General features: G+C 63.3%; 3 protein-coding genes across 6 annotated transcripts in view; 1 reads left to right on the forward strand and 2 right to left on the reverse strand.

Annotated features, from left to right (window-relative positions):
• Positions 1 to 390: 390 nt before the first annotated feature.
• Positions 391 to 4,129, reverse strand: SCAMP3 (secretory carrier membrane protein 3). Its single transcript, XM_048929334.1, is given in 16 exon segments — positions 391 to 566; positions 569 to 637; positions 1,643 to 1,760; positions 1,859 to 1,923; positions 1,925 to 1,961; positions 2,815 to 2,849; positions 2,852 to 2,905; positions 2,907 to 2,977; positions 3,064 to 3,086; positions 3,088 to 3,187; positions 3,265 to 3,325; positions 3,327 to 3,359; positions 3,361 to 3,387; positions 3,465 to 3,584; positions 3,695 to 3,772; positions 3,889 to 4,129. Coding segments are annotated over 16 exon segments (1,017 nt in total). The 5' UTR covers positions 3,937 to 4,129; the 3' UTR covers positions 391 to 488.
• A 1,289-nt stretch (positions 4,130 to 5,418) lies between these two features.
• On the reverse strand, positions 5,419 to 14,991 carry CLK2 (CDC like kinase 2). 4 transcript variants are annotated; one of them, XM_048929320.1, is made up of 13 exons: positions 14,819 to 14,991; positions 13,096 to 13,259; positions 12,035 to 12,269; positions 10,398 to 10,491; positions 9,967 to 10,033; positions 8,765 to 8,881; positions 8,377 to 8,543; positions 7,872 to 7,966; positions 7,545 to 7,674; positions 7,122 to 7,204; positions 6,808 to 6,887; positions 6,535 to 6,625; positions 5,419 to 6,099 (listed from the first exon to the last, which is right to left on the reverse strand). In XM_048929320.1, the coding sequence occupies exons 2-13, from the start codon at positions 13,257 to 13,259 to the stop codon at positions 5,917 to 5,919; spliced, it is 1,506 nt and encodes a 501-aa protein (XP_048785277.1). In that variant the 5' UTR covers positions 14,819 to 14,991; the 3' UTR covers positions 5,419 to 5,916. The 4 variants fall into 4 exon arrangements, with proteins under 4 accessions (XP_048785277.1, XP_048785276.1, XP_048785279.1 ...); XM_048929319.1 differs by having other exon boundaries at positions 10,398 to 10,494; XM_048929322.1 differs by lacking the exons at positions 10,398 to 10,491; positions 13,096 to 13,259; positions 14,819 to 14,991 and having other exon boundaries at positions 12,035 to 12,138.
• A 165-nt stretch (positions 14,992 to 15,156) lies between these two features.
• The window catches only part of HCN3 (hyperpolarization activated cyclic nucleotide gated potassium channel 3), an 11,154-nt gene continuing 1,679 nt past the window's right edge, over positions 15,157 to 24,631 (forward strand). The window contains exons 1-7 of the mRNA XM_048928907.1: positions 15,157 to 15,844; positions 17,224 to 17,653; positions 17,795 to 17,956; positions 19,099 to 19,317; positions 20,479 to 20,625; positions 20,715 to 20,955; positions 21,586 to 21,847. Of these exons, the coding sequence (XP_048784864.1) occupies positions 15,459 to 15,844; positions 17,224 to 17,653; positions 17,795 to 17,956; positions 19,099 to 19,317; positions 20,479 to 20,625; positions 20,715 to 20,955; positions 21,586 to 21,847 (1,847 nt within the window). The 5' untranslated portion in view covers positions 15,157 to 15,458. The remainder of the gene's footprint in view (positions 15,845 to 17,223; positions 17,654 to 17,794; positions 17,957 to 19,098; positions 19,318 to 20,478; positions 20,626 to 20,714; positions 20,956 to 21,585; positions 21,848 to 24,631) is intronic.

Genomic DNA, 24,631 nt, shown 5'->3' on the forward strand with positions numbered 1-24,631 from the left:
GACAAAACCAGCCCCAGGGTCCCATTGCAAAGGGAAGAAACGCAAAGATCCCCCCCCCAGGGCTGCGTGGGTTCCAAGAATGGGCAGCAATGGGAACAGCAGCACCGGGGGGGGGGAGGAGAAAAGGGGGATTTGTGTGTAACAGAGAGAATGGGCAACAGCCATTTCAGGGAGCTCACATCTTGGGGGCTGGGGGGATGTGGGGGGGGGGGGGAAGAATCCCATCCAGCAGTGCTGGAAGGCAGCAGCGCCCCCTCCTCCACCCCCCAGAGGGAAGGGGCCGCAGCACAGCCTGCAAAGGGAGGAGAGAAGAGCAGACGATGCCTGGCTCCCAAAGCCGCGGCTCCTGGAGGGCGGGGGGGGGGGGGATGGAAGGAGGGGGGGGATGGAAGGAGGAGGGGGGGGATGGAAGGAGGAGGGGGGGGTCCAACGAAAGTGCAAACTCGGATTTCGCCCCGCTGAGGGCAGAAGCCACGGCAGCGCCTGGCTTACGGCGCTCTGAAGGCGCTGGTGGCGGCGCCTGCAGCGGCGTTGGCTGCGGCCGTGCGCACGGCTTGGTTGGAAAAAAAACCCCGGCGGCGAATTCCTCCTGGGCCTTCTGGAAGCTGGCGCCCGTCCGGCGGTACAGAGAGTGGATCTGCAAGAGGGCAAACAGCACATGAGCCCAAACAAAACCCCCCCCCTTCCCCCACCTTTTTCCCCCATCGCCTCCTCTTCTCCACCCTTCTCTCCCATCGCCCCCCATCACCCCCCCATCATCTCCCATCACCTCCCCCATTCCCCCCTTTCTACCCCCTTCACCCCCCTTCTCCCCCCATCGCCCCCCATCACCCCCTTTCTCTCCCCATTGCCCCCCCTCTCCCCCCATCAACCCCCTCTCCCCCCATCGCCTCCCCCCATCGCCCCCCATCGCCTCCCCCCATCGCCTCCCCCCATCGCCCCCCATCGCCTCCCCTCTCCCGCCATTGCCCCCCATCGCCTCCCCCTTCTCCCCCCATCGCTTCCCCTTCCCCCCATTGCCTCCCCTTCTCCCCCCATTGCCTCCCCTTCTCTCCCCATCACCCCCCATCGCCCCCCCTTCTCCCCCCATCACCTCCTCTTCTGCCCCCATCACCCCCCCTTCTCCACCCATCACCCCCCTTCTCCAGCCATTGCCTCCCCTTCTCCCCCCATTGCCCCCCATCGCCCTCCTTCTCCCCATTGCCTCCCCCATTCCCCCCCTTCTGCCCCCATTCCCCTCACTGCCACCTCTTCTCCCCCATTGCCTCCCCATTGCCCCCCATTCCCCACCTTCTCCCCCATTCCCCCCCTTCTCCCCATTGCTCCCCCATGCCCCCCCCTTCTCCCATTGCTCCCCCATGCCCCCCCCTTCTCCCCATTGCTCCCCCATGCCCCCCCCCTTCTCCCCATTGCTCCCCCATGCCCCCCCCTTCTCCCCATTGCTCCCCCATGCCCCCCCCTTCTCCCATTGCTCCCCCATGCCCCCCCCCTTCTCCCCATTGCCCCCCCCATGCCCCCCCTTCTCCCCATTGCCCCCCCATGCCCCCCCCTTCTCCCCATTGCCCCCCCATGCCCCCCCCCCCTTCTCCCCATTGCCCCCCCATGCCCCCCCCCCCCCCCGCCCCCTTCTCCCCCTGCTCACCCTTTTCAACATGACAATACCCAACGTTGCCTGCGCTGTGAACAGCAAAGACACCAGGATCATCATCACCGCCACGCCTCTGTTCACCCTCACCGCCATCAGACTCACGATCCAACCGCTGCAGAAGCCAAAACCAAAGCGAAGCACAGGGGGATGCTTTGGGCTCAGCCACCCCCCGGGGCTCCTCCTCAGCCCAGGGCTCGGCCCAGAGCTCACCTGAAGCCCCAGTTTGGGATCCCGATTGCCTGCAGGACGTACATCACGTTCTGGGCAAAGAAGACCGAAGAAGAAGACAAAGAAATTGAATGAGCTGTCGCTCCTGGGGGGAAAAAAGAGAGAGAGAACATCAGCACAGCCCTCAAATCCTCAAAGCAAGGACAGCACACAGCCCTGGACGTGCAGCCACGAACAGAGGGAAGAGGAGGATCCCCAGGGCAGGGACACCCTATGGGAAGGGGGTATGGACTGAGAGCCATCATCTCTTGGGGAAAGGGATTGATGAAGTCAATTGAGTTCGTTACTGTGAGAGCAGTGAGGGGCTGAACGGCTGCCCAGAGAGGCTGCGATGCCCCGTCCATCCCTGGAGGGGGTGGAGGCCAGGCTGGATGGGGCCCTGGGCAGCCTGGGCTGCTGTTAGATGTGGAGGTTGGTGGCCCTGTGTGCAGTGTGGGGTTGGAGCTTCGCGATCCTTGAGGTCCAACCCAAACCATGCTGTGAGCTCGTGGACAAGCAGGGCGGTGGGGTTGGGATGTTTGTTCGCTTTGGGGCTCTTTGCTGGGGAAATCAGGCTCCGTTAAAGAAAAATAAATCATAGAATCACAGATGGTTTGGGTTGGGAGCTGAGGGATGGCGAAGCTGCGACCCCACAGCGCCTGCAAAGGCCACCGACCTGCCCACGTCTCACAGCAGCCCAGGCTGCCCAGGGCCCCATCCAGCCTGGCCTCCAACCCCTCCAGGGATGGACGGGGCATCGCAGCCTCTCTGGGCAGCTGTTCAGCCCCTCACCGCTCTCCCAGCACACAACTTCCCTGAGCCCCAGCCTCCAGCTGCCCTCCCTCCGCTTCCAGCCGTTCCCTGCTCTCATCTCCCCTGCCCAAGCGCTGCCTCCCCTCCTGTTTTGGGGCTCCCTTTAGGTACTGAAGGCTGCAATCAGGTCCCCCCCCCCAAAGCACCTGAACGCTTTGTACATGGGCCGGTACCAAGCAGACGAAGGAGGCAGGGCGTGTAAAGCAGAGCCCAGAGGATGGAGAGACCGAAACCAGAAACCTGAGGAGGGATCCACGCAGAACCAGGCCAGCGAGGACAAGAAGTTGAGGAGCAGAGCGACGGTGCTGGCTGAGAGAAAGGAGCTCGGTTGGGCGACCCAAGCAAGGCTTGGAGCAGAACCCGCCCCCCTGAGCCCCCCCAGCCCGCGGACCGACCCATCCAGAGGTAATACATGGCACGTCTTCTGGAAGTCAGCAGGGATCTCCACGGGGATGTCCTGATAGAAACACGGCTTCACCGGGCAGCAGGAGGGCAGGGGGGGCCAATTGTTGGCTCGGGCTGCGAGTGGAAGCGGTGAGAAGGAAGAAAAGGGACGGAAAGAGGGAAGGGAAGGGCGAGGAGCTGCGGCCGCTCACCGGCGCCGCCCCCCAGGGCCGCGTTCTGCAGCTCCCGCTCCCTCCGGTCCAATTCCTCCGCCCTTCCGGTTCAGTTCCTCCTGCCGTTTCAGCAGCCTCGGCCGTGGCTGCCGCAGCCGAGGCCTACGAGAGAGTTACGGGGCTCGGTTTCCATCTCCTCCTTCCCCCCCTCCCCGCCTCCGCGGCCGCCGGTTCCGTACCTGCGTCCCGTAGGAGCCGTAGTTCCGCGGCTCGGTTGGGCTCGGTCTCCTCGGGGGCTGCGCGGTTCCCGGCGGCGGCTGAGGCGCAGTTTCGGGCGGAGCGCGGTACGGCGGCGGCGGCTGCGGACGGAGCGAGAAGGGAGCGGTGAACGGCCGGGGAGCACCGGACCGGACCGGGAAACGGCCCCGGAGCGCCGCAGCGCTCAGCTCCATCCGGGCGCGATCCTCACCGCGCTGCTCTCGAAGGGATTATAGGCGTCCAGCGCCGCGCTGTCGGGGCCGGGCCGGTGCTGCACCACGGCGGGGTCCTGCAAGAGACGCGGCGGGAGCTCGGACGGGGAGCGCGGACCGGGAGCCGATACTGAGAACTGATACCGGGAGCTCGCACCGGGCCCGGAGCCGCGGAGCAGCGCAGCTCACGCACCTGGAAGGGGTTATCCGGCAGCACCGCGGGGCCGCCATGTTGGGCCATGGCCGCACCGGGACCGGGAGCGGAACCGCCGCCGAGTCCGCCGCGCCGCCCCGCCCCGCGCCTCCGATTGGCCGCCGCCCCCACGACGTCACCGGCGCCGCTCGGGGCTCCCGAGAGCCGCACCGCAGGGGGCTGCGCGCATGCGCGAGGCCGGAACGAAAGCGGCGACCACCCGACGCGACCACGTGCTCGGAGTCACGTGGCGGCGCGCACGCTCTCCCCCCGACTTCCGGTCTCTCTGCAGTTTCCTCAGCGCGCGGCCCGCTGGGAGCGCGGCTCCACGGCAATGCCGTCTCCATGGCAACGGCGCGCCGGGGCCTGCACGGAAAGCGCGGGCCGCCAGGCCTGCACTGCAACGGCCGGGCTGAGCACGGAGCCGCTCTGCCGCTCGGTACTGCGGGTATCCAAGGCTCCCCTAGCCCTGGACGCAGTGCTGCAGACGGGGCCTCAGAAAGCAGAGCACAGAGGGACGATCGCCTCCCTGGCCCTGCTGCCCCCCCTCTGATGATGGCGCCCAGGATCCCCTTTGCTTTCCCAGCTGCAATCACACCCTGCTGGTTCAGCTTTTCACCCCTGCGGATCCCCAGCTCCTTCTGTGCAGGGCTGCTTTCAACCACCGCTCCTTCCAGTCTGCATCAATGCCTGGCATTCCTGAGGCCCAAGGGCCAAACTTCGCTGTGTTGAACCTCATCAGGCTCCCCCAGGCCCACCTTTCACTGCTGTCGAGGTCCCCTGAATGGCAGCCCTTCCTTCCACCCTCCATCCACACCTTTCAGCTTGGTGGCACCTGCAAACTTGCCGAGGACGCACTCGATTCTGTCATTGACATCACTGATAAAAGAGCGCTGCTCCCAAGACAGAGCCCTGGGGGATTCCTCTCCTTACCGGCCTCCCCCAGGACAAAACCTGGCAGCTCCTGGAGCAGCAGCGCTCAGCCCCGCAGCCCCTCAGCAGCAGCACAGCTCAGCCCGCAGCCGCCTCCATTCCCAGCTCAAAACACTGCTCAGCCTTTGGCCGACGGAGCCCCATGCAGACACAACAGCTCTGATCCTCCACTGCAGCCCGGCCAGCAGCAGCTCGGGGCAGAGCAATTAAAAGCTGCGCATTCAGGATTTGGACGCTGCGCTGCACTTTGTGTTTTGGTTTTTATATTGGGACAGACAGACTGCAGCTCCCTGCGACTCCCACTGGGAGACTGGGGCAGGGTTGGGTACAGGCAGCAAAGCTGTGATGCTGCAGGCTGCGGCTCACAGCTCCCGCTTCAAGACCATAAGTGCATCAAAATGAGCTGCTGTCACCCCCTGCCTCCCTCCACAACCCCACACAGAACCAGGGCTGCCTTTTATCCCTCTGCGTGCTGGCAAACAGGACGGAGGCAGATGGAGCAGCAGCACAGCCCTACAATCCCGCAGCGCAGACTGCGCCATTCTGCCCCAACAGAGCCCCGCTGCCCCTCCATGCACAGCCCTGCAAGTTTCTTCACTTCATATTTATTTCCCCCACAAAGAACTGTACAAAATCCTTATAAAACTCTGGTGTGAGGATGGGCTGTGACAGCGATCCAAAAAAATAACTCCCATGCAGTCCCACCAGTTTCATAACTTACACGGAAACAGAGAAGCTACAGAGAGCTGCGAGTCCTGGGTTCTGTACACTGAGGGGCGCAGGGTTGAGCAGGAGACAAAGCAACACGTGAACCAAAGTATTTACAGTATGGACATGCAGACCCCCCCTCGCCCCCCTGGCAATGTTGGCAGCAGGAGGTGGGGCCTGCAGTGCTCAGAGGCCGATATAGAATATGAGCTATTTACAGTATCTCACATATTAACAGCTTTACAAACACGTCCGGGGAGGTTTGTATGTATCAAAAAAAAAGAAAGGAAGAAAGGAAGGAAGAAAAAAAAGCACCAAATGTCTGAATAGAAATCGCACGGGCCTCCACGGGGGCTAAAATCTGAGGGCAGGATGGCACCTGTGGCGTCACCGGCTGATGTCTCTGCTAGAGTCCCACATCTTTGTGCTCGGCTCCATCTCCAGCACGTCAAAAAAGGGGTGCTTGAGGGCTTCAGCCAGGCTGATGCGTTTGGACGGCTCGTACTCCAGCATGCTCTCGATGAGGTCGAAAAGGCGGTGGTGGTCCTCAGCCTCAGAGGTCAGGTAGCGCTGGGGAGGGAGGAGGGGGAGGTCAGGGCGAGGACGCTGCTCCCCGTGCTGCTCACGGCGCGTTGCGTGGGGCTGAGCGCTAAGCTGGGGGAGAGGAGGTCTGCTCAGACCTTCCTGATCCTAAGCTGCACCTCCAGGCCACCCGAAAAGCGTGGACCTGTTGCATCGCACCCCCCCCCTTTCTTTCCTTCCCAGGCACTTCCTGACGTCTCCTTGCCCTCCTCCTCATCCAACTTCACGTTAAGCTCAGGCTGCCGCAGTCTTCCTAGTTTTATGTGGGCCAGCCAAGGCTCCCTTCAGCAGGACGCTGGTCTGAGCCTTTCAGTGGCCTAACCTTGCCCACAGGAACCATCTTCAGAAGTGGGGCTGGCACTGTAAAGCTCTGCAATGACAAAAGGATGAAGCAATCCGGTGCTCCCACCCGCCCCACCTTACCCGCAGCGGCTTGCAGTTGTCCCTAACGTAACGGCCGGCAGAGGTGTTCTCATCCCAGTCCAAACGGCCGTGGTAGAAATACTTCTGCTTCCTGTCAGGAGAGGTGGGGACGACTTGCAGGTGCCACCCGAGCACCCAACTGCAGCACAGCAGCGCCAGGGCCGCAGGGCCGGCTCAACAGGCAGCTGCAAAGCTCAATGCCTTGAAGGGAAACGCTGAGCACGGCGTAGGAAGGAGTCGGGAAGGCTGCAGAGCCCAGCAGGATTCGCTCACCTGGTCTTCCGGATCATCCGAGAAGGAATTGGCCCCAAGATCCTCTCCATCATGGCCAGGTGCTCCCGGTTGTCGTGTGTCTGAGGGAGATAAACGTGAAGGAAAAGCATGGAACACATTCCAGTCATTCTGCCTCCAAGGCCTGGAGGATCCCCAGCTCAGGAGCCCCTCGCCGGCCAACGCTTTGGTCATCTCTACAACACTGCAGTGATGGAGGGAACTCCGTGGGTCCCAGAGGCCGCAGGCTGCGCTGGGAAGCAGCCAACGTCCTCTTTCACCACTTGTGAGGAAGCCACGCAGCGCACAGTTCTCACCTGGAACAGGGTGAAACCCACATAATACTCAAAGATGATGCAGCCGATGCTCCAGACATCGCAGGGCTGGCTCCAGCCAAGCTCTAAAAAAACAAAGCTTTGTGAAGAAGAGATGCAGCCACCACCCAGGATTCCAAATCCTCCCCCCTTCCCCTCTCGCTTTCTCTCTCTTCCACCCTTTCAAGAGCAAAGAAGCCATCAGAAAACCGATTCCCATTTCAGCCCGCTCTCCTGATGCACTGCCCAGCTGACAGCAGAGCCAAACACCCAGATCTGAGCTGCTGCCTGCCTCCAACCTCGAAACCAGGGCCGCAGAGCACACGAATGGAGCAACTCTGATCTCCCAGGCTAAGCTACTGAACTCCCAGGGTCGGCTACTGAATGATTCGGGAGGCCAACGAGCTCAGAGCATGCAGTACCCACCCAGAATGACCTCAGGGGCCCGGTAGTGCCTGGTAGACACAATCGTGCTGTGATGCTCGTGGTCAAACGTGGCACTGCCAAAATCCACCACTCTGATGGCCGTGCTCTTCACACTGCGCTCATCCCGCTTCTGCGTGAGGGAAGAGGACGTTGGTTACCCAGGAGCTCCGAGACCAAAACTGAGCTCCAACCCCTCCCCACAGCTCCCCACAGCTCCCCACAGCTCCCCACAGCTCCCCCCATCAGCCAGCACAGCTCCAACCCCCTCCGCCTGCGAAGGGCAGGAAAGCAAGGAGCCGAGCCCCGAGCTCCGAAGCAGAGCGTTACCTTTTCCAGGTTGTAGGTGAGCTCGTAGTCGGAGTTGACAAAGAGGATGTTCTCAGGTTTGAGGTCGGTGTGAGTGAGTTTGTTGTCGTGCAGAACTGAGGAAGCAAACAGAGTCGGAGCTGAGAAGCAGAAGCAAAGCACGGCTGCTAACAGCGGTTTGTTTCGCTCCAACCGGCGCCGGTTTGGCCCACGGATGGGGCTGGATGTGAACAGTTGGGGTCATCCGGGCCAAAATGCTTCAAGAGAAGCTCAAAGCTCGATCGTATTGACCAGCAGAACACACAGCCCTCGGTCACCACCAGCCCACACGCATCAAAAACATCAGGAAAAGGAAAAGGCTTCGTTCCAAGCACACAGCCGACACCAGCAGGGCAGGAAGGCTGAGCCTCAGAGCCGGCAGAGCAGCATCACAGCCCAACCTGCACTGCTCCAAACCCCCAGGGCAAAACCGGCACCGGGAGCTGCGGGGTTGGGACGTCCAGGTTGAAAAGCAGGGAGCACTTACATTTCACAGCCTGGCACACCTGGAAGGCCATGTGCCGCACTTGGTGGATGGGGTAAGGCAGATAATTGTTGTCCTTCAGGAAATCAAAAGTGCTGAGCCCCAGCAGCTCGAAGGAGATGCACATGTGGCCGTGGTAGTCAAACCAGTCAAACATCCTGACGCACAGACTGGGGAGAAAGGCTCTGATGCAGAGAGGATCCGCAGGCAGCGCTCAGCCCCGTGCTGCAGCTTCCCTCTTCCTGGCTGCGCTTCTACCCAAAGAACCCGACCCAAAATGCCACCAAGAAGCAGAAACTGAGCTGCAAAAGGACCCAGCGCCTCTCACCCACCCTGAAGCCAGGCTGAGCCAATGCCTTCCCTCCTGTACTGCTGACACCAGGGCACTCACTTCTTGTTCTCGGGATCCTTCTCGTTGATTTTCTCCAGCACGTTGATCTCCAGCCTGGCGGCCTCTTTGTACTTCTCCACGTTTTTAATGATTTTGAGAGCGACACGAGCACCACCCCTGGCAAGGAACGAGAAGAAAGTTCATATCATCACTCCTGATGTGGCTCAGTGCTCCACAGAGGGCTTTCTGAAGCAGCCTCCTCCTGTGAACCATAGGATCACATGAAGACGTGTGCAGGGCAGCTTTCAGCCCTTGCTCAAGCCAGAAGGAAGCAGATCCTGGAGGGCTGAGGAACAAAGCAGAGCCCTTTCCCTCTCTAGGAAGAGCTGCAGCACACAGGGGACCCACGAGGAGAAATGCTCCTCAAGAGACCTGAAAGGTGGGATCAGGTGAATGAAGTGAGGTTCAACACAGCAAAGTGCAACGTTTGGCCCTTGGGCCGCAGGAATGCCAGGCATTGATGCAGAATGAAAGGAGGAGCTGCTGAGAGCAGCCCTGCACTGAAGGAGCCGGGGGTCCCCAGGGGTGAAAAGCTGAATGGGGGCCAGCAGGGTGTGATTGCAGCTGGGAAAGGAAACGGGATCCTGGGCGCCATCAGCAGAGGGGGGCAGCAGGGCCAGGGAGGCGATCGTCCCTCTGTGCTCTGCTCTCCGAGGCCCCGTCTGCAGCACTGCGTCCAGGGCTGGGGGTTCCCAGACGAGACAGGGAGCTGTGGGAGAGGAGCCAGAGGAGCCGCAGGGCTGAGCAGGGGCTGCAGCAGCTCCCTGCAAAGCCAGGCTGAGGGAGCTGGGCTCGTTCAGCATGGAGAAGAGGAGCTGGGGCTGAGCTGAGTGCAGCCTGCAGCGCCTGCAGGGAGCCTGCAGCCAGGAGGGGAGGCAGCTCTTGGGCAGGGGAGATGAGAGCAGGGAACGGCTGGAAGCGGAGGGAGGGCAGCTGGAGGCTGGGGCTCAGGGAAGTTGTGTGCTGGGAGAGCGGTGAGGGGCTGAAGAGCTGCCCAGAGAGGCTGCGATGCCCCGTCCATCCCTGGAGGGGTTGGAGGCCAGGCTGGATGGGGCCCTGGGCAGCCTGGGCTGCTGTGAGACGTGGGCAGGTCGGTGGCTTTGCAGGCGCTGTGGGGTCGCAGCTTTGGGACCCCTGAGCTCCCAACCCAAACCATCTGTGCCTCCGTGACCCCACAACCCCGCTCCCCCCCCCAGACGTACCTGCGGTGATCCATGCACTGCACCACTCTGCCAAACGTGCCTTCCCCTAAAGTGCTGAGGATCTCATCTGGGAGGGAGGAAAGAAGAGGAGAGAAAAGAGCGTGAGAGAGTGAGCAGGACCTGGGTGAGGCGCGTACACGAGGCAGAGGAGAATGCATTGCAAAACCTAACCTGCACACAGCTTGAGAGACCGGAGCAGCGGAAGGCTGACACCGGCTGCACGAGGCAGCTGCCCTACATTCCCTGCCACTTCAGTAACAATACAAGATACAAACGTAGCTTTAACGAAACAAAACAAAAGGGGAAGGAAGAGGAGAGGGTTTCTCTTTCATAAACAATGGAAAGAAAAATGGAACAGAAAGATAAGACAGATCTGCGACTGCGATGGGAGCTTAACTAGAGAGCTAAATTATGTTACGATTTGGCTGTACATCTTTCTTGTAGCCAGTCGCCGACGCGATAGATCAGATGCCCCTCGTCGTCGTCCTCCACACTCTTGGCCCTTCTGCTGCTCTGTCGACTCCGCTGCTGGCCCAGGCAATTCATCATTCACCATTCAATCAGATTTTCAAACCGGCGCAGCAGCGTCACGCATTGGGAAATTCACATTGAGGAGGGGTTGCAGGAGGAGATTCCCAGCCAATTCATACGGCACAGAGGAATATATAACGATAGGGATATTGCAAGGGAACATGTCAAGATACAACACACTAAGCTCAGAAAAGAAAAAAAAAAACTTCAAACGAAAATCGAATAAAAAAATAAAACAAAAGAACAGTTTTTTGCTTTTCGTTGTAGCAAAAAAAAAGAGAAAATAAAAAGAAAAAAAATAAGAAAAAAAAATAAGAACCTACAAACAGCCCCACCCGAATCAGCGTGAGAGCAATGAGGGCCAGCAGAGGGGCTGCTCTCACTCCTATGGGGGCTCGGAGAGGAACAACGCCGCCATCGGGCTCCGGGATCAGTGGTGACAGAGCAGCCAGGGGTGGCTGGGAGCTCAGCACAGAGCACAGAGGGGGCATCGACTCGGCCCCACGGAGGAAAGGAGGCAGGAGGTGGGACGTCCTGCCCTCACAGACATTCCCAACCCCTTCCGACCTCCCCCTCCGCTCCCCTTCCACCCCCCAGCGTTGGGCAAAAGATGGATTCCGAGAGTTTTGGAAGCGATTCTTGGTACAAAGATCCATCCGAAACCAGAGCTGGAGAGAACTGCCTGGGGGCAGACGTGGCGCTCCTTCCTAAGCCCTCCCTTAAAGAAGCTGATCCTGGAAAGGCTGACTTCCAAGAGAGAAGCAAAGGCCCAAAGGGGAACAGGGACAGCCTGGGATGAGGCAGGTAAGAGAAGAGAAAACTCCTGCTTCCAGCTCAGCTAAGCGTCCCCAGGCTTGGGAGCAACCGGACGGCAGCCTGGGGAGCTGGATGCAGCCCACAGCCCCGGCCCTGGACATGGTGAGAACGGACCAGACAACGGCGAGAGCTCCAGCACAGAGCAGAGAACGGGGCTGGGCTCCGACAGAAGCGGCAGAACAGACGAGAAGAGGAAGGCAGGGACGCTGCCGGGAAGAGCCTGAGCTGGTCGCTGCCTCTGCCCAGCCGAGCGGAGCACAGGCCGCATCCCCTCACCTGACACCCAAATGCTTTGGGCCACCCGAAAGGAGCTGCCCTGCTATGGGGCTCAGCTCCGAGCCGGAGCTCCTGCCAAGCCAGGGAGCAGAGGGCCCTGCTGCACACGGCCTGGGCTCTGCGGGGTCGGGAACAACCTCACACAGAGGCTGCTTGGCCGGGGTTCGCAGCCCTTAACGAGCAGCGGCCAACGAAAGCAGAGCTGTGAGGGGATGAAGGAGCTGGGCTTGGACTGCAGCACCGCCCTGCCAGCCGCTCCTGTCCTCGCACCGAGGAAGCGACAGGGCGCAACCGAGCCGCATCAGGACAGCGGCCAAACCCCGAACCGAACCGTTCCTCGAGCCAAATCCAACAGCGAGGTTAGAAAGCGAGTTTTCTACTTACCCCAAGTCTCCACCTGCAGGAGAAAGGTTACAGGGGAGGCCCGGCCCGGCACGATACTCACCGATGAGGAGCGACTAAAGGACCGGCTGCGGCGCCGCCTCCGCCTGTGCTTACGCCGGCTGCTTTTGCAGCTCCGGTAGCTGCCGTCTCGGTCCCTGGAGCGCCGGTACTCGTAGGAATGCCGGTACTCGGGGTCGTAGTAGGGCTCCCCTCGCTCCCGGCTGTAGTCGTTGCGGCGGTAGCTGTCGCAGTAACGGCGGTCGTAGGCCCTCCTGTCTGCCGAGTGGTCGTCGTAGCTGGGGAGGGGATGAGAGGAGGGGGATCAGGCATAAGGAATGGGGTGGGTTGGAGGAACACGCATAAGGAATCACAGAACGGGGTGGAGGATCACACAGAGTGGTTTGGGGTGGAGGATCGAGGCTGTGGGCGCCCCAGCCCTGCAGGCATTGGAGGCCAGGCTGGATGGGGTATGTGCTGGTTGGAGACCTGCACGCAGCAGGGGTTGGAGCTGATGGTCACTGTGCTCCTTTGCAACCCTGGCCAGTCTGTGATTCGGTGGGTCTCTGAGTCTCGATGGGTCTCTATGCGTCCCTGTGGGTCCCACTGGGGGATCTGTGGGGCTCTAAGGGAATGTGGGTCCCTGTGGGGGATCTGTGGGTCCCTGTGGGGGATCTGTGGGTCCCTGTGGGGGATCTGTGGGTCCCTGTGGGGGATCTGTGGGTCCCTGTGGGGGATCTGTGGGTCCCTACGGGTCTCTTGGCAACCCTGCACACAGCAGGGAGTTGGAACTGATGATCATTGTGGTCCTTTTCAACCCAGGTCATTCTATGATACTATGGATTCCAATGGCACCCTGGGGATCCCAATGGCACCCTGGGGATCCCAATGGCACCCTGGGGATCCCAATGGCACCCCAGGCTGGTGGTTGGCAACCCTGCACACACAGCAGAGGGTTGAAACTCAATCACCACCGCGCTCCTTTTCCACCCAGGCCATTCTCCCATTCTCCCATTCTCTTCCCAGCCATGAACACAACACAGCACACAGCTCCCAAAAGCGGGCTGACCGCCCCCAACCCGAGCAGGGGATCCCTCCAGGGCCGCCCCCCGGCCCCCCACCCACCTCCTGGAGCGGACGTGGTAGCTGCCCTCCCGCCGGTGCCTCCTCTCACGTTCGCTGCTGCTGGATCTCGACCGCCGCCTCTTGTGTTTGCGGCTCCTGTAACGCTCGTGGAAGCTGCCCCGGCTGCTGCGCTCCGACGAGCGGAACCTTCTGGAATGAGGCATCTGCAGAGAAGACACGGAGTTAGGATTACACAGGGAGGAAAAGCAGCGGGGCGAAGAGCCGTCAGGGCAAGGAAAGGGGGAGGAAACAGTCTGGGTTCAGGCAGGGGGTAAAAACTGCCCTGAAAACCCAGAGCTTCGTGAGGGAGGAGCTGCAAGCGCCCACGTGGGCCAGGACTGCGGCTCTGTGCTTCCCTCTGCACCTCCCATCCGTGCTCTTTAACATTCACAGCTCCAGAAGCGTTCAGCTCCGCAGCTCTTTCACCTCCCCCCAAATAAACTCCAGATAAACCCCAAAAACTCCATCCCAGGAAATAGAAGCACCGGCAAGAACCAAAAGAAGACAAAAGGCAGCTCAGGACGCCACCAACGCTTGTCCCAAAGGTTTGCAGTGCTTCCATCTCCCCCAAACTCCAAACACTGTCCTAAGGAACACAGAAGCACTGGGAAGAACCACAGGAAGACAAAAAGCAGCTCGGGACGCCACCAATGCTTGCCCCAAAGCCCCTGCAGCAGCACTGCAGCCCCCTCAGTGATTGCTGCTAAACAAACAGCTCTGCTTCCCTACTCCTGCACTCCTCCACTCCGAGCACAGAGGTTCTATGGGATGTGAGGGGCAGAAACACCCTCTGCACACAGAGAGATGCTCAGGAAGCCTTGCAGACCTCACCCCAAAGGCAGCTCACAGCCCTGCACTGCAGGGGGGAACACTGGAGCCAAAAGCAATGAGAACCCCCCAGTAAATGTCGGCACAGCGCTGCATCCCTACGGGCAGCACCTCCCCCATTCCCAACCTGTGGAGCTCATCGCCATCACAGCACGGTTTGAGTTGGGAGGGACCTCAAGCAAAGAACTTCCTGACATCCAGCCGTTCCCTGGCCTGCTCTCATCTCCCCTTCCCAAGAGCTGCCTCCCCTCCTGGCTGCAGGCTCCCTTTAGGTACTGAAGGCTGTGCCATCCCAGCACCAGAGCTGAGCTGGGAGCCTTTAATTAAGTTCTTTGCTGTGAGAGCGGTGAGGTGCTGGAACAGCTGCCCAGAGAGGCTGCGATGCCCCGTCCATCCCTGGAGGTGGTGGAGGCCAGGCTGGATGGGGCCTTGGGCAGCCTGGGCTGCTGTGGGATATGGAAGTCGGCAGCCCTGCACGCGGTGCGGGCTTGGAGCTTCGCGACCCTTGAGGTCCCTCCCAACCCAAACCATGCCGTGATTCTGTAATTAAAGGCAGCCCCGCAGCCATCCGAGCGCTCAGCGGGGCGTTCCGCAGCTCCGGAACCGGTTTGGGGACGGTCGGCATCGCTCAGCCGTCGGGCGGGGCCAACACCGGCCGCTGCGCCGCGGCGTCACGGAGCGCCGAGGGCGGACAAGCCGGAATTCGGCCGCCAAACGAAAGCAGGGACCGAAGGGCGGGGAACGCCGCCGGCCCGCGGCCCGCTCGGCCGATCCGGGCCCGCCCCGGAAGCGCTCGGTTTTCCGCCCCGCGGCCTCAGCGCGGAGCCGCCGTCAGACGCGGCGCGGCCCGGGATCCCCGCGGCCCAACCCCGCCCCGCCGCGCCTCGATCCGCACCGTCCTCGCAGCCAGCCCGGTGCGCTTATCCCACAGGAAGTCCGTGATGGCGGCCGTGGGCCCCCGGGGATCCCGGGCCCCGCTCCGGCTCTTCAGGCTCCGCCGCTCGGCCCGACCGCCGCCGCGCCCCGACCCCGCCGCCGTCGATCCGGGTCCCAGCAGGCCACGCACGACGCAAGACGCACGACGCACGCACGTACGCGTGACGTCACACGGCGGCGGCCGTAGGCGGGGCTGTAGGTTACATGTGGGCGTGGCCTCGCCTAGACCACGCCTACCACCGACCCGCCCGCGCCGCCCCGCCCCGCCCCGCCCGCCGCGGGGTCCCGCTCCGCCACCGCCGCTGCCGCCGCCGCCGCCGCCCGGGCCTCGCTGCTCGGTGCCGCCGCTCCGGTGCCGCCGGAGCCTCTCCGCTGGCGGCGGGATCTGGATTCGCTCAAGCTGAGGGGCGTGCGCAACAGGCGGGCGGCGGGCCGGAGCCGAGGGCACGGCGAGAGAACGCAGCCGGTGACCGAACCCCCGGGGGGCGGCGAGCGTGAGGCCGCCCGGGGCCGGGCATGTGCGGCGGGGCGGCGGGCAGGGCGCCTGGGCAAGGGCGTTTGAAGGAAACGTGAAGCGCGGCGGCAGCGGCGGCGGCGGGATGGACGCGGCACCGGGCCGGAGCCCCGAGCCCCGGGAGAAGCCGCCGGTGCTGGATGGGGAGGCGGCGGGGCGCGGCGGAACGGGGACGGCAGCCGGGGCTCCGGGCGCGGCCTCACCGGCGGAGCAGATCGTGGCGGAGGGCGAGGCGGCGGCGGCGGGCACGGGAACGGGAACGGGCACGGGAACAGGAACAGGAACGGGAACGGGCACGGGAACAGGAACGGGAACGGGCACGTTCGTGCAGCGGCAGCTCGGGGCCATGCTGCAGCCCGCCGTGAACAAGTTCTCGCTGCGCATGTTCGGCAGCCACCGGGCCGTGGAGATCGAGCGGCAGCGGGTGAAGTCGGCCGGTGCTTGGATCATCCACCCCTACAGCGACTTCAGGTGGGACCCGGGAGCCGCTCCCCCCGCCGGGCCTCGGTGCCGCACCGGGTCCCGATCCCGGCGCTCCGATCCCGGAGCCCGTTACCGCCGCCGCTGTCCGTGGTGCTGAAGGCGGTCCCGCCGCTCTCCGCCTCACCGGGGCAACAAGTGCGGGGCTCCCTCCGCTCTGCCCCATCCCCGCACCGGCGCCGAGCGGCGGTTTCCCCCTCGGCGACCGGTTCCGCCGTGCTTCCTGACCGAGAGCTGCGCTGAGCGCGTCCCCACCGCCGCCGCAGCCCCACAAACGACTCGGCCGAGTTTCCCGTGCCTCGTCCTCTCCCGTTCCCTCGGGGCTCCCCGGTTGGCCCCCCCGACGCGGAGGAGCCGAGGGTCGCCGGGCTTTGCTCCCAGCCTCTATCTGAGGGTGCGGCCCCGCCCAGCACCGTGGGCTCCATCCCGGGAGCGGGGCCTGGAGCTCCGTGACACCGGGAGAGCGCAGGGACGACCGCGGGGGGAGGACCCGGCTGTCACGGGGATGTTGAGTCATATGGGGTGGGCGCTCCGTAAGGGGGACGAAGCGGCCGTGCTGCCATCCCCGTGACACCGGCGACGCCCCCGGCCCGACCCGCGGCCCCGACACCTGTAGCGGATCCGCATCCCCGCGGCACGGAGAGCTGCGAGGCCTCCCAGCCCCACCGAACGGCCCTCAAGTTGGTGACCCCTAAACGCTGAAGGTGACACGGAGCCGAGCGGGCGGGATTACGGCGCGGTTGATCACATTACCGGGAGACACGAGGCCGTGCAGCGCGAGCCGTGCCCGTTCTGACGCCGAGAGAAGGACGGACGGGCGCTGCCCTAAAGAGCTTAAGCCGAAATCTGAGTCAGGAGCTCCCGGAGGCGGAGGCGGCTCTGATGGGGGGGGGGGGGGGGGGGATGAGGTTTTACTTTCCGCCCCCTCCAACGATCCAGCCGTGGCCCCCGGGGGACTCCCAGCTCCCAGCCCCTTCCCCGGGGGGGGGGGAGAGGGGGGAGGGGGCGGACATCGCGGGACCCCCGTGGTGCTGCGACTTCTTCTTCCCCCCCCCCTCCCCGCCCCGCTGCAGAGCAGAGATGTGGGACGCACGCACTGCTTTCCTTTTGGGATCCCGAGGTGCGTTCAGCCGTGGATGGGGATGCAGAACATCAGCACGAATCGGGCTCGGACCAAAGGCTGCGTGGGGTCCATGCAGACCCCCCCCCCCCCCCCCAATCCGAGTCCCTGTGCCACCCCACAGCTCCTGCCCTCGTTGCACCACCAGCTGAGCTCTCTCTAAACCCCTCTAAGCCCCGAGCTCTCATTTTTGCGACGGGTTTGGGCTCCAACTTTGATCCCGGATTTGTTCTCTCACCTCATTCCGCAGGTTTTACTGGGACCTCATCATGCTGCTGCTGATGGTGGGCAATCTCATCATCCTCCCTGTGGGCATCACCTTCTTCAAGGACGAAAACACCCCTCCCTGGATCGTTTTCAACGTCCTTTCGGACACTTTCTTCTTGGCCGACCTCGTCCTGAACTTCAGAACGGGCATCGTGGTGGAGGACAACACGGAGATCATCCTGGATCCCCACACCATCAAAATGAAATACCTGAAGAGTTGGTTCTTGGTCGACTTCATCTCCTCCATCCCGGTCGATTACATTTTCCTCATCGTCGATCTGGAGACGCAGGTGGATTCTGACGTCTACAAAACAGCCCGCGCTCTGCGCATCGTCCGCTTCACCAAAATCCTCAGCCTGCTGCGCCTGCTGCGCCTCTCCCGTCTCATCCGCTACATCCATCAATGGGAGGAGGTGGGACCCCCCTCTCCCCCCCCCGGGGGTCTCAGACCCCTTTTTGGGGGCCCTGCTGTCGGTCGGGGATCCCCCGGCCGTGGGGGCATAGAGGGGGACGGATGTGTTTTCTCTGCAGCTCCTCTCCCTCCCCTTTCCCAGATCTTCCACATGACGTACGACCTGGCCAGCGCCGTGGTGAGGATCTTCAACCTCATCGGCATGATGCTGCTGCTGTGCCACTGGGACGGCTGCCTACAGTTCCTGGTGCCCATGCTGCAGGATTTCCCCGAGGACTGCTGGGTCTCCATCAACCACATGGTGGTGAGTCCCCAACGCTCTGAGGGTTGGAGCCGCCCCCCGTGGCAGCAGCGGGGTGGTTTGGGGCCATTCACAGAATCACAGCATCACAGAATTGTAGGGGTTGGAAGGGAGCTGCAGGGATCATGGAGTCCAACCCCCTGCCAAAGCCGTTCCTACAGCAGGGCGCACAGCTCGGCATCCAGGCAGGTCTGGAACATCTGCAGAGCAGGAGACTCCAGCACCTCCATGGGCAGCCTGTTCCAGTGAACAGTGGGACCATAGAGACACATTGGGACCCATAGAGACACATTGGGACCCATAGAGACGCGTTGGGACCCATTGGGACCCATAGAGACACATTGGGACGCATTGGGACCCATAGAGACACGTTGGGACCCATTGGGACACGTTGGGACCCATTGGGACACGTTGGGACCCATAGAGACACATTGGGACCCATTGGGACACGTTGGGACCCATTGGGACACGTTGGGACCCATAGAGACACATTGGGACCCATTGGGACATGTTGGGACCCATAGAGACACATTGGGACCCATAGAGACACGTTGGGACCCATTGGGACACATTGGGACCCATTGGGACACGTTGGGACCCATTGGGACACGTTGGGACCCATAGAGACACATTGGGACCCATAGGGACACATTGGGACCCATTGGGACCCATAGACTCCCCCCCTCCCTGTCCCATTGCTCCTCCCCTCACTGCACAGCCGTTCCTTCGCACATTGCTGCACAACTTCCTGTGCTGCATTTCCGTCCGTTTCCCCTCCTCCTGTCTCCACTCCCCACTGAACAGAGTCCATCCTCGCCATTCTGCCCCCCACACCTTTGATATTTACAGACCTGGATCAGCTCCCCTCTCAGTCTCCTTTTCTCAAGGCTGAACAGACCCACTTCACTCAGCCTTTCTTCATAGCAGAGATTCCTTCATCCCGTTTCTATCTTGGCTGCTGCTGGAGTTGGATGAAAGGAATTTCACGTCTAAGAACCCCCCACAACCCGTCCCATGCAGAGCTGTGCCCTCAGCTGGCATCAAATGCTTTCCTTCCCTTGGATGCTCGGGGGTCCGGGCTCTGAGGAGGGGCACTGGGGGGGTCTGGGGGCTCAGCTCCTTCCAGCTGCTCCCTCTCCTTGCAGAACGACTCCTGGGGGAAGCAATACTCGCACGCTCTGTTCAAGGCCATGAGCCACATGCTGTGCATCGGCTACGGCCAGCAGGCGCCCGAGGGGATGACCGACGTCTGGCTGACGATGCTGAGCATGATTGTGGGTGCCACCTGCTACGCCATGTTCATCGGCCACGCCACCGCCCTCATCCAGTCGCTGGATTCGTCCCGCCGTCAATACCAGGAGAAGGTCAGCAAGGGGGGGGGGGGGGGCCGGGCTGTGCCCTCATCATCGGGGGGCTCGTTTGGTCACGACGGGGTCAGGAAGGCAAAGTGCAGCTTGCCCGTCCTTGGCGTGCGCTCAGGAATTGGGGAGGGCGGCGGGATGGACGACGTCGAGTTCGGGGGCAGCGTTGATCTACAGAGGGATCTGGGCAGATTGGATCAATGGGCCGAGGTGACCTGGATGAGTTTCAATAGGGCCGAGTGCGGGGTGCTGCGTTTGGGTCACAGCAACCCCAGGCAACCCTACGGGCTTGGGGAGGAGCGGCTGAAAGCTGCCTGATGGACAGGGAGCTCGGTGCGCTGATGGCAGCGGGCTGAAGGCGAGCCTGCAGTGTGCGCAGGGGGCCGAGAAACCAACGGCGTCCTGGCTGGGATCAGGAGCGGCGAGGGGAGCAGGGAGGTCGTCCTGCCCTGCGCTCAGCCTTTGTGAGGCCTCAGCTCCAGCGCTGGGTTCAGGTTGGGCACCTGGGCACGGAACGGCCGTGGAGGGGCTGCAGCAGGGCCAGAGGAGGGCAGCGAGGCTGGGGAAGGGCTTGGAGAAGGTGGGCCGTGAGGAGAGAGCGAAGGAACGGGGCTGTTTGGTGCGGGGGAGAGGAGGCTGAGGAGACCTTGCTGCTCTCTGCCAGCGGCTGAAGGCGCCTACGGCACGGCGGGGCTGCGCTCTTCTCCCCGGTGACGGGATGAGGGAAACGGCCTCCATGGCCGGGGGAGGTTTGGGTTGGGCGTCGGGAAGGAGAAGTGCTGTACAGAAAGGGTGGCGAAGCGCCGGAACAATGGGCTGCATGGGGAGGTGGTGGAGGCGCCACGGCCGGGGTGTTTGCGGAGCGTTTGGATGCGGTGCTCAGGGCCGGGGTTGAGCAGAGGGCTGGGAGGCAGGGGAGGACGGTCAGCTGCGTGCCGGACCCGATGGTTTTAAGGCCTTTTCCAACCTGGGGGATTCTATGAGTCTATGGGCTCCCAGTTGGGTTGGGATGAACCATGGGTGGTGCTGGAGTTCACCCAGTGTAGGGGTGAAGTCCTGCCCTCCGTCCTTGGGCTGAGCTTTGGGGTGGGAGCTGTGGGGTGGGCATCTCCGAAGCCCCATCACGGCGCCCTCATCCCGACGTGCTCCATGCTGTCCCCGCAGTACAAGCAGGTGGAGCAGTACATGTCCTTCCACAAGCTGCCTGGGGACACCCGCCAACGCATCCACGAGTATTACGAGCATCGCTACCAAGGCAAGATGTTCGACGAGGAGAACATCCTGGGGGAGCTCAGCGAGCCGCTCAAAGAGGTGCAGGATTGGCCCTTGGTGGAGAAGGAGGGCTGTGGGGTCGGTGCTGGGCCGGGCTGCTCCACACTGAGCTGCTCCTCGCCTTACAGGAGATCATCAACTTCAACTGCCGCAACCTGGTGGCCAACATGCCGCTGTTTGCCAACGCTGACCCCAACTTCGTCACCGCCATGCTAACCAAGCTGCGCTTCGAGGTCTTCCAGCCTGGAGATTTCATCATCCGTGAGGGCACCGTGGGCAAAAAGATGTACTTCATCCAGCACGGGGTGGTCAGCATCCTCACCAAGGGCAACAAGGAGACCAAGCTGTCCGACGGCTCCTACTTTGGGGGTGAGGGGATGACAGAATCACAGATGGTTTGGGTTGGGAGCTCAGGGATGGCGAAGCTGCGACCCCACAGCGCCTGCAAAGCCACCGACCTGCCCACGTCTCACAGCAGCCCAGGCTGCCCAGGGCCCCATCCAGCCTGGCCTCCAACCCCTCCAGGGATGGACGGGGCATCGCAGCCTCTCTGGGCAGCTGTTCAGCCCCTCACCGCTCTCCCAGCACACAACTTCCCTGAGCCCCAGCCTCCAGCTGCCCTCCCTCCGCTTCCAGCCGTTCCCTGCTCTCATCTCCCCTGCCCAAGAGCTGCCTCCCCTCCTGGCTGCAGGCTCCCTGCAGGCGCTGCAGGCTGCACTCAGCTCAGCCCCAGCTCCTCTTCTCCATGCTGAACGAGCCCAGCTCCCTCAGCCTGGCTTTGCAGGGAGCTGCTGCAGCCCCTGCTCAGCCCTGCGGCTCCTCTGGCTCCTCTGCATCAATACGGGATGTGGGAGCAGAGGGAAATGGGAGGCATTCTAACGCTGTGGCTGTGTCTATCCGAGCTCCTGGCGCTGCTCTCTGTCTCCATGCAGCAACGGGGGGCTGCCGGGCCGCTGCTGAGCCCCTCGTCCCCCCTGACCCCCACATCTCTCTCTGCAGAGATCTGCCTGCTGACGCGGGGCAGGCGGACGGCCAGCGTGCGAGCCGACACGTATTGCCGCCTCTATTCCTTGTCTGTGGACAACTTCAACGAGGTGCTGGAGGAATACCCCATGATGCGCAGAGCATTCGAGACCGTGGCCATGGACCGCCTGGACCGCATAGGTGAGGAGCTGCCCCAAACCCCTCCATCTGCTCCAGAGGGGTCCAGAGACGAGGAGGGGGGCTGGAGCCCAACTGCAGGGATCTGCTTTGCTGCCAGGTGGGATCTGGGCTGTGCTGGGCAGTGCTGGGCAGTGCTGGGCTGTGCTGGCAGTGCTGGGCTGTGCTGGCAGTGCTGGGCTGTGCTGGGCTGTGCTGGGCTGTGCTGGGCAGTGCTGGGCTGTGCTGGGCTGTGCTGGGCTGTGCTGGGCAGTGCTGGGCAGTGCTGGGCTGTGCTGGGCTGTGCTGGGCTGTGCTGGGCTGTGCTGGCAGTGCTGGGCTGTGCTGGGCAGTGCTGGCAGTGCTGGGCTGTGTTGGGCAGTGCTGGGCAGTGCTGGGCTGTGCTGGGCAGTGCTGGCAGTGCTGGGCTGTGTTGGGCAGTGCTGGGCAGTGCTGGGCTGTGCTGGGCTGTGCTGAGCAGTGCTGGGCTGTGCTGGGCAGTGCTGGGCTGTGCTGGGCAGTGCTGGGCTGTGCTGAGCAGTGCTGGGCTGTGCTGGGCAGTGCTGGGCTGTGCTGGGCAGTGCTGGGCTGTGCTGGGCTGTGCTGGGCAGTGCTGGGCTGTGCTGGCAGTGCTGGGCAGTGCTGGGCAGTGCTGGGCTGTGCTGGGCTGTGCTGGGCAGTGCTGGGCTGTGCTGGGCTGTGCTGGGCAGTGCTGGCAGTGCTGGGCTGTGCTGGGCTGTGCTGGCAGTGCTGGCAGTGCTGGGCTGTGCTGGGCTGTGCTGGGCTGTGCTGGGCAGTGCTGGGCTGTGCTGGCAGTGCTGGGCTGTGCTGGGCAGTGCTGGGCTGTGCTGGGCAGTGCTGGGCAGTGCTGGGCTGTGCTGGGCTGTGCTGGGCAGTGCTGGGCTGTGCTGGGCAGTGCTGGGCTGTGCTGGGCAGTGCTGGGTTGTGCTGGGCAGTGTTGGGCAGTGCTGGCAGTGCTGGCAGTGCTGGGCTGTGCTGGGCAGTGCTGGGCAGTGCTGGGCAGTGCTGGGCTGTGCTGGGCAGTGCTGGGTTGTGCTGGGCAGTGCTGGGCTGTGCTGGCAGTGCTGGCAGTGCTGGGCTGTGCTGGGCAGTGCTGGGCAGTGCTGGGCAGTGCTGGGCTGTGCTGGGCAGTGCTGGGTTGTGCTGGGCAGTGTTGGGCAGTGCTGGCAGTGCTGGCAGTGCTGGGCTGTGCTGGGCAGTGCTGGGCAGTGCTGGGCAGTGCTGGGCTGTGCTGGGCAGTGCTGGGTTGTGCTGGGCAGTGCTGGGCTGTGCTGGCAGTGCTGGCAGTGCTGGGCTGTGCTGGGCTGTGCTGGGCTGTGCTGGGCAGTGCTGGGCTGTGCTGGCAGTGCTGGGCAGTGCTGGGCAGTGCTGGGCTGTGCTGGGCAGTGCTGGGCAGTGCTGGGCTGTGCTGGGCTGTGCTGGGCAGTGCTGGGTTGTGCTGGGCAGTGCTGGGCAGTGCTGGGTTGTGCTGGGCAGTGTTGGGCAGTGCTGGGCTGTGCTGGGCTGTGCTGGGCAGTGCTGGGCTGTGCTGGGCTGTGCTGGGCAGTGCTGGCAGTGCTGGGCTGTGCTGGGCAGTGCTGGCAGTGCTGGGCTGTGCTGGGCTGTGCTGGCAGTGCTGAGCTGTGCTGGGCAGTGCTGGGCTGTGCTGGGCTGTGCTGGCAGTGCTGGGCTGTGCTGGGCAGTGCTGGGCTGTGCTGGGCTGTGCTGGCAGTGCTGGGCTGTGCTGGGCAGTGCTGGGCTGTGCTGGGCTGTGCTGGCAGTGCTGAGCTGTGCTGGGCAGTGCTGGGCTGTGCTGGGCTGTGCTGGCAGTGCTGGGCTGTGCTGGGCAGTGCTGGCAGTGCTGGGCAGTGCTGGGCTGTGCTGGGCTGTGCTGGGCTGTGCTGGGCAGTGCTGGGCAGTGCTGGGCTGTGCTGGCAGTGCTGGGCAGTGCTGGGCTGTGCTGGGCTGTGCTGGGCAGTGCTGGGCAGTGCTGGGCTGTGCTGGGCTGTGCTGTGCTGGGCTGTGCTGGGCTGTGCTGTGCTGGGCTGTGCTGGGCTGTGCTGGGCTGTGCTGGGCAGTGCTGGGCTGTGCTGGGCTGTGCTGGGCTGTGCTGGCAGTGCTGGGCTGTGCTGGGCTGTGCTGGGCAGTGCTGGGCTGTGCTGAGCAGTGCTGGGCTGTGCTGAGCAGTGCTGGGCTGTGCTGGGCAGTGCTGGGCTGTGCTGGGCTGTGCTGGGCTGTGCTGGGCAGTGCTGGGCTGTGCTGGGCTGTGCTGGGCTGTGCTGTGCTGGGCTGTGCTGGGCTGTGCTGGGCTGTGCTGGGCAGTGCTGGGCTGTGCTGGGCAGTGCTGGGCTGTGCTGGGCTGTGCTGGCAGTGCTGGGCTGTGCTGGGCAGTGCTGGGCTGTGCTGGGCAGTGCTGGGCTGTGCTGAGCAGTGCTGGGCTGTGCTGGGCTGTGCTGGGCAGTGCTGGGCTGTGCTGGGCAGTGCTGGGCTGTGCTGGGCTGTGCTGGGCAGTGCTGGGCTGTGCTGGCAGTGCTGGGCAGTGCTGGGCAGTGCTGGGCTGTGCTGGGCAGTGCTGGGCTGTGCTGGCAGTGCTGGGCAGTGCTGGGTTGTGCTGGGCAGTGCTGGGCAGTGCTGGGCTGTGCTGGGCAGTGCTGGGCTGTGTTGGCTGTGCTGGGCAGTGCTGGGCTGTGCTGGGCAGTGTTGGGCAGTGCTGGGCTGTGCTGGGCTGTGCTGGGCAGTGCTGGCAGTGCTGGGCTGTGCTGGGCAGTGCTGGCAGTGCTGGGCTGTGCTGGGCAGTGCTGGCAGTGCTGGGCTGTGCTGGGCTGTGCTGGCAGTGCTGAGCTGTGCTGGGCTGTGCTGGGCTGTGCTGGGCTGTGCTGGCAGTGCTGGGCTGTGCTGGGCAGTG

This window comes from Lagopus muta, chromosome 29 (assembly GCF_023343835.1).
Source record: "Lagopus muta isolate bLagMut1 chromosome 29, bLagMut1 primary, whole genome shotgun sequence".
In the NCBI taxonomy this organism is placed as follows: domain Eukaryota; kingdom Metazoa; phylum Chordata; class Aves; order Galliformes; family Phasianidae; genus Lagopus; species Lagopus muta.

What these genes read in the sequence shown, in the direction of transcription:
- CLK2 (XM_048929319.1), bottom strand. Translation starts at nt 13,259, where the DNA reads ATGCCTCATTCCAGAAGGTTCCGCTCGTCGGAGCGCAGCAGCCGGGGC. An exon ending in CAGTGCATGGATCACCGCAG is followed by an intron (nt 8,882 to 9,966) that starts GTACGTCTGGGG and finishes GTTCCTTGCCAG; the next exon opens with GGGTGGTGCTCGTGTCGCTC. An exon ending in TCACCTACAACCTGGAAAAG is followed by an intron (nt 7,675 to 7,871) that starts GTAACGCTCTGC and finishes TCCCTCACGCAG; the next exon opens with AAGCGGGATGAGCGCAGTGT.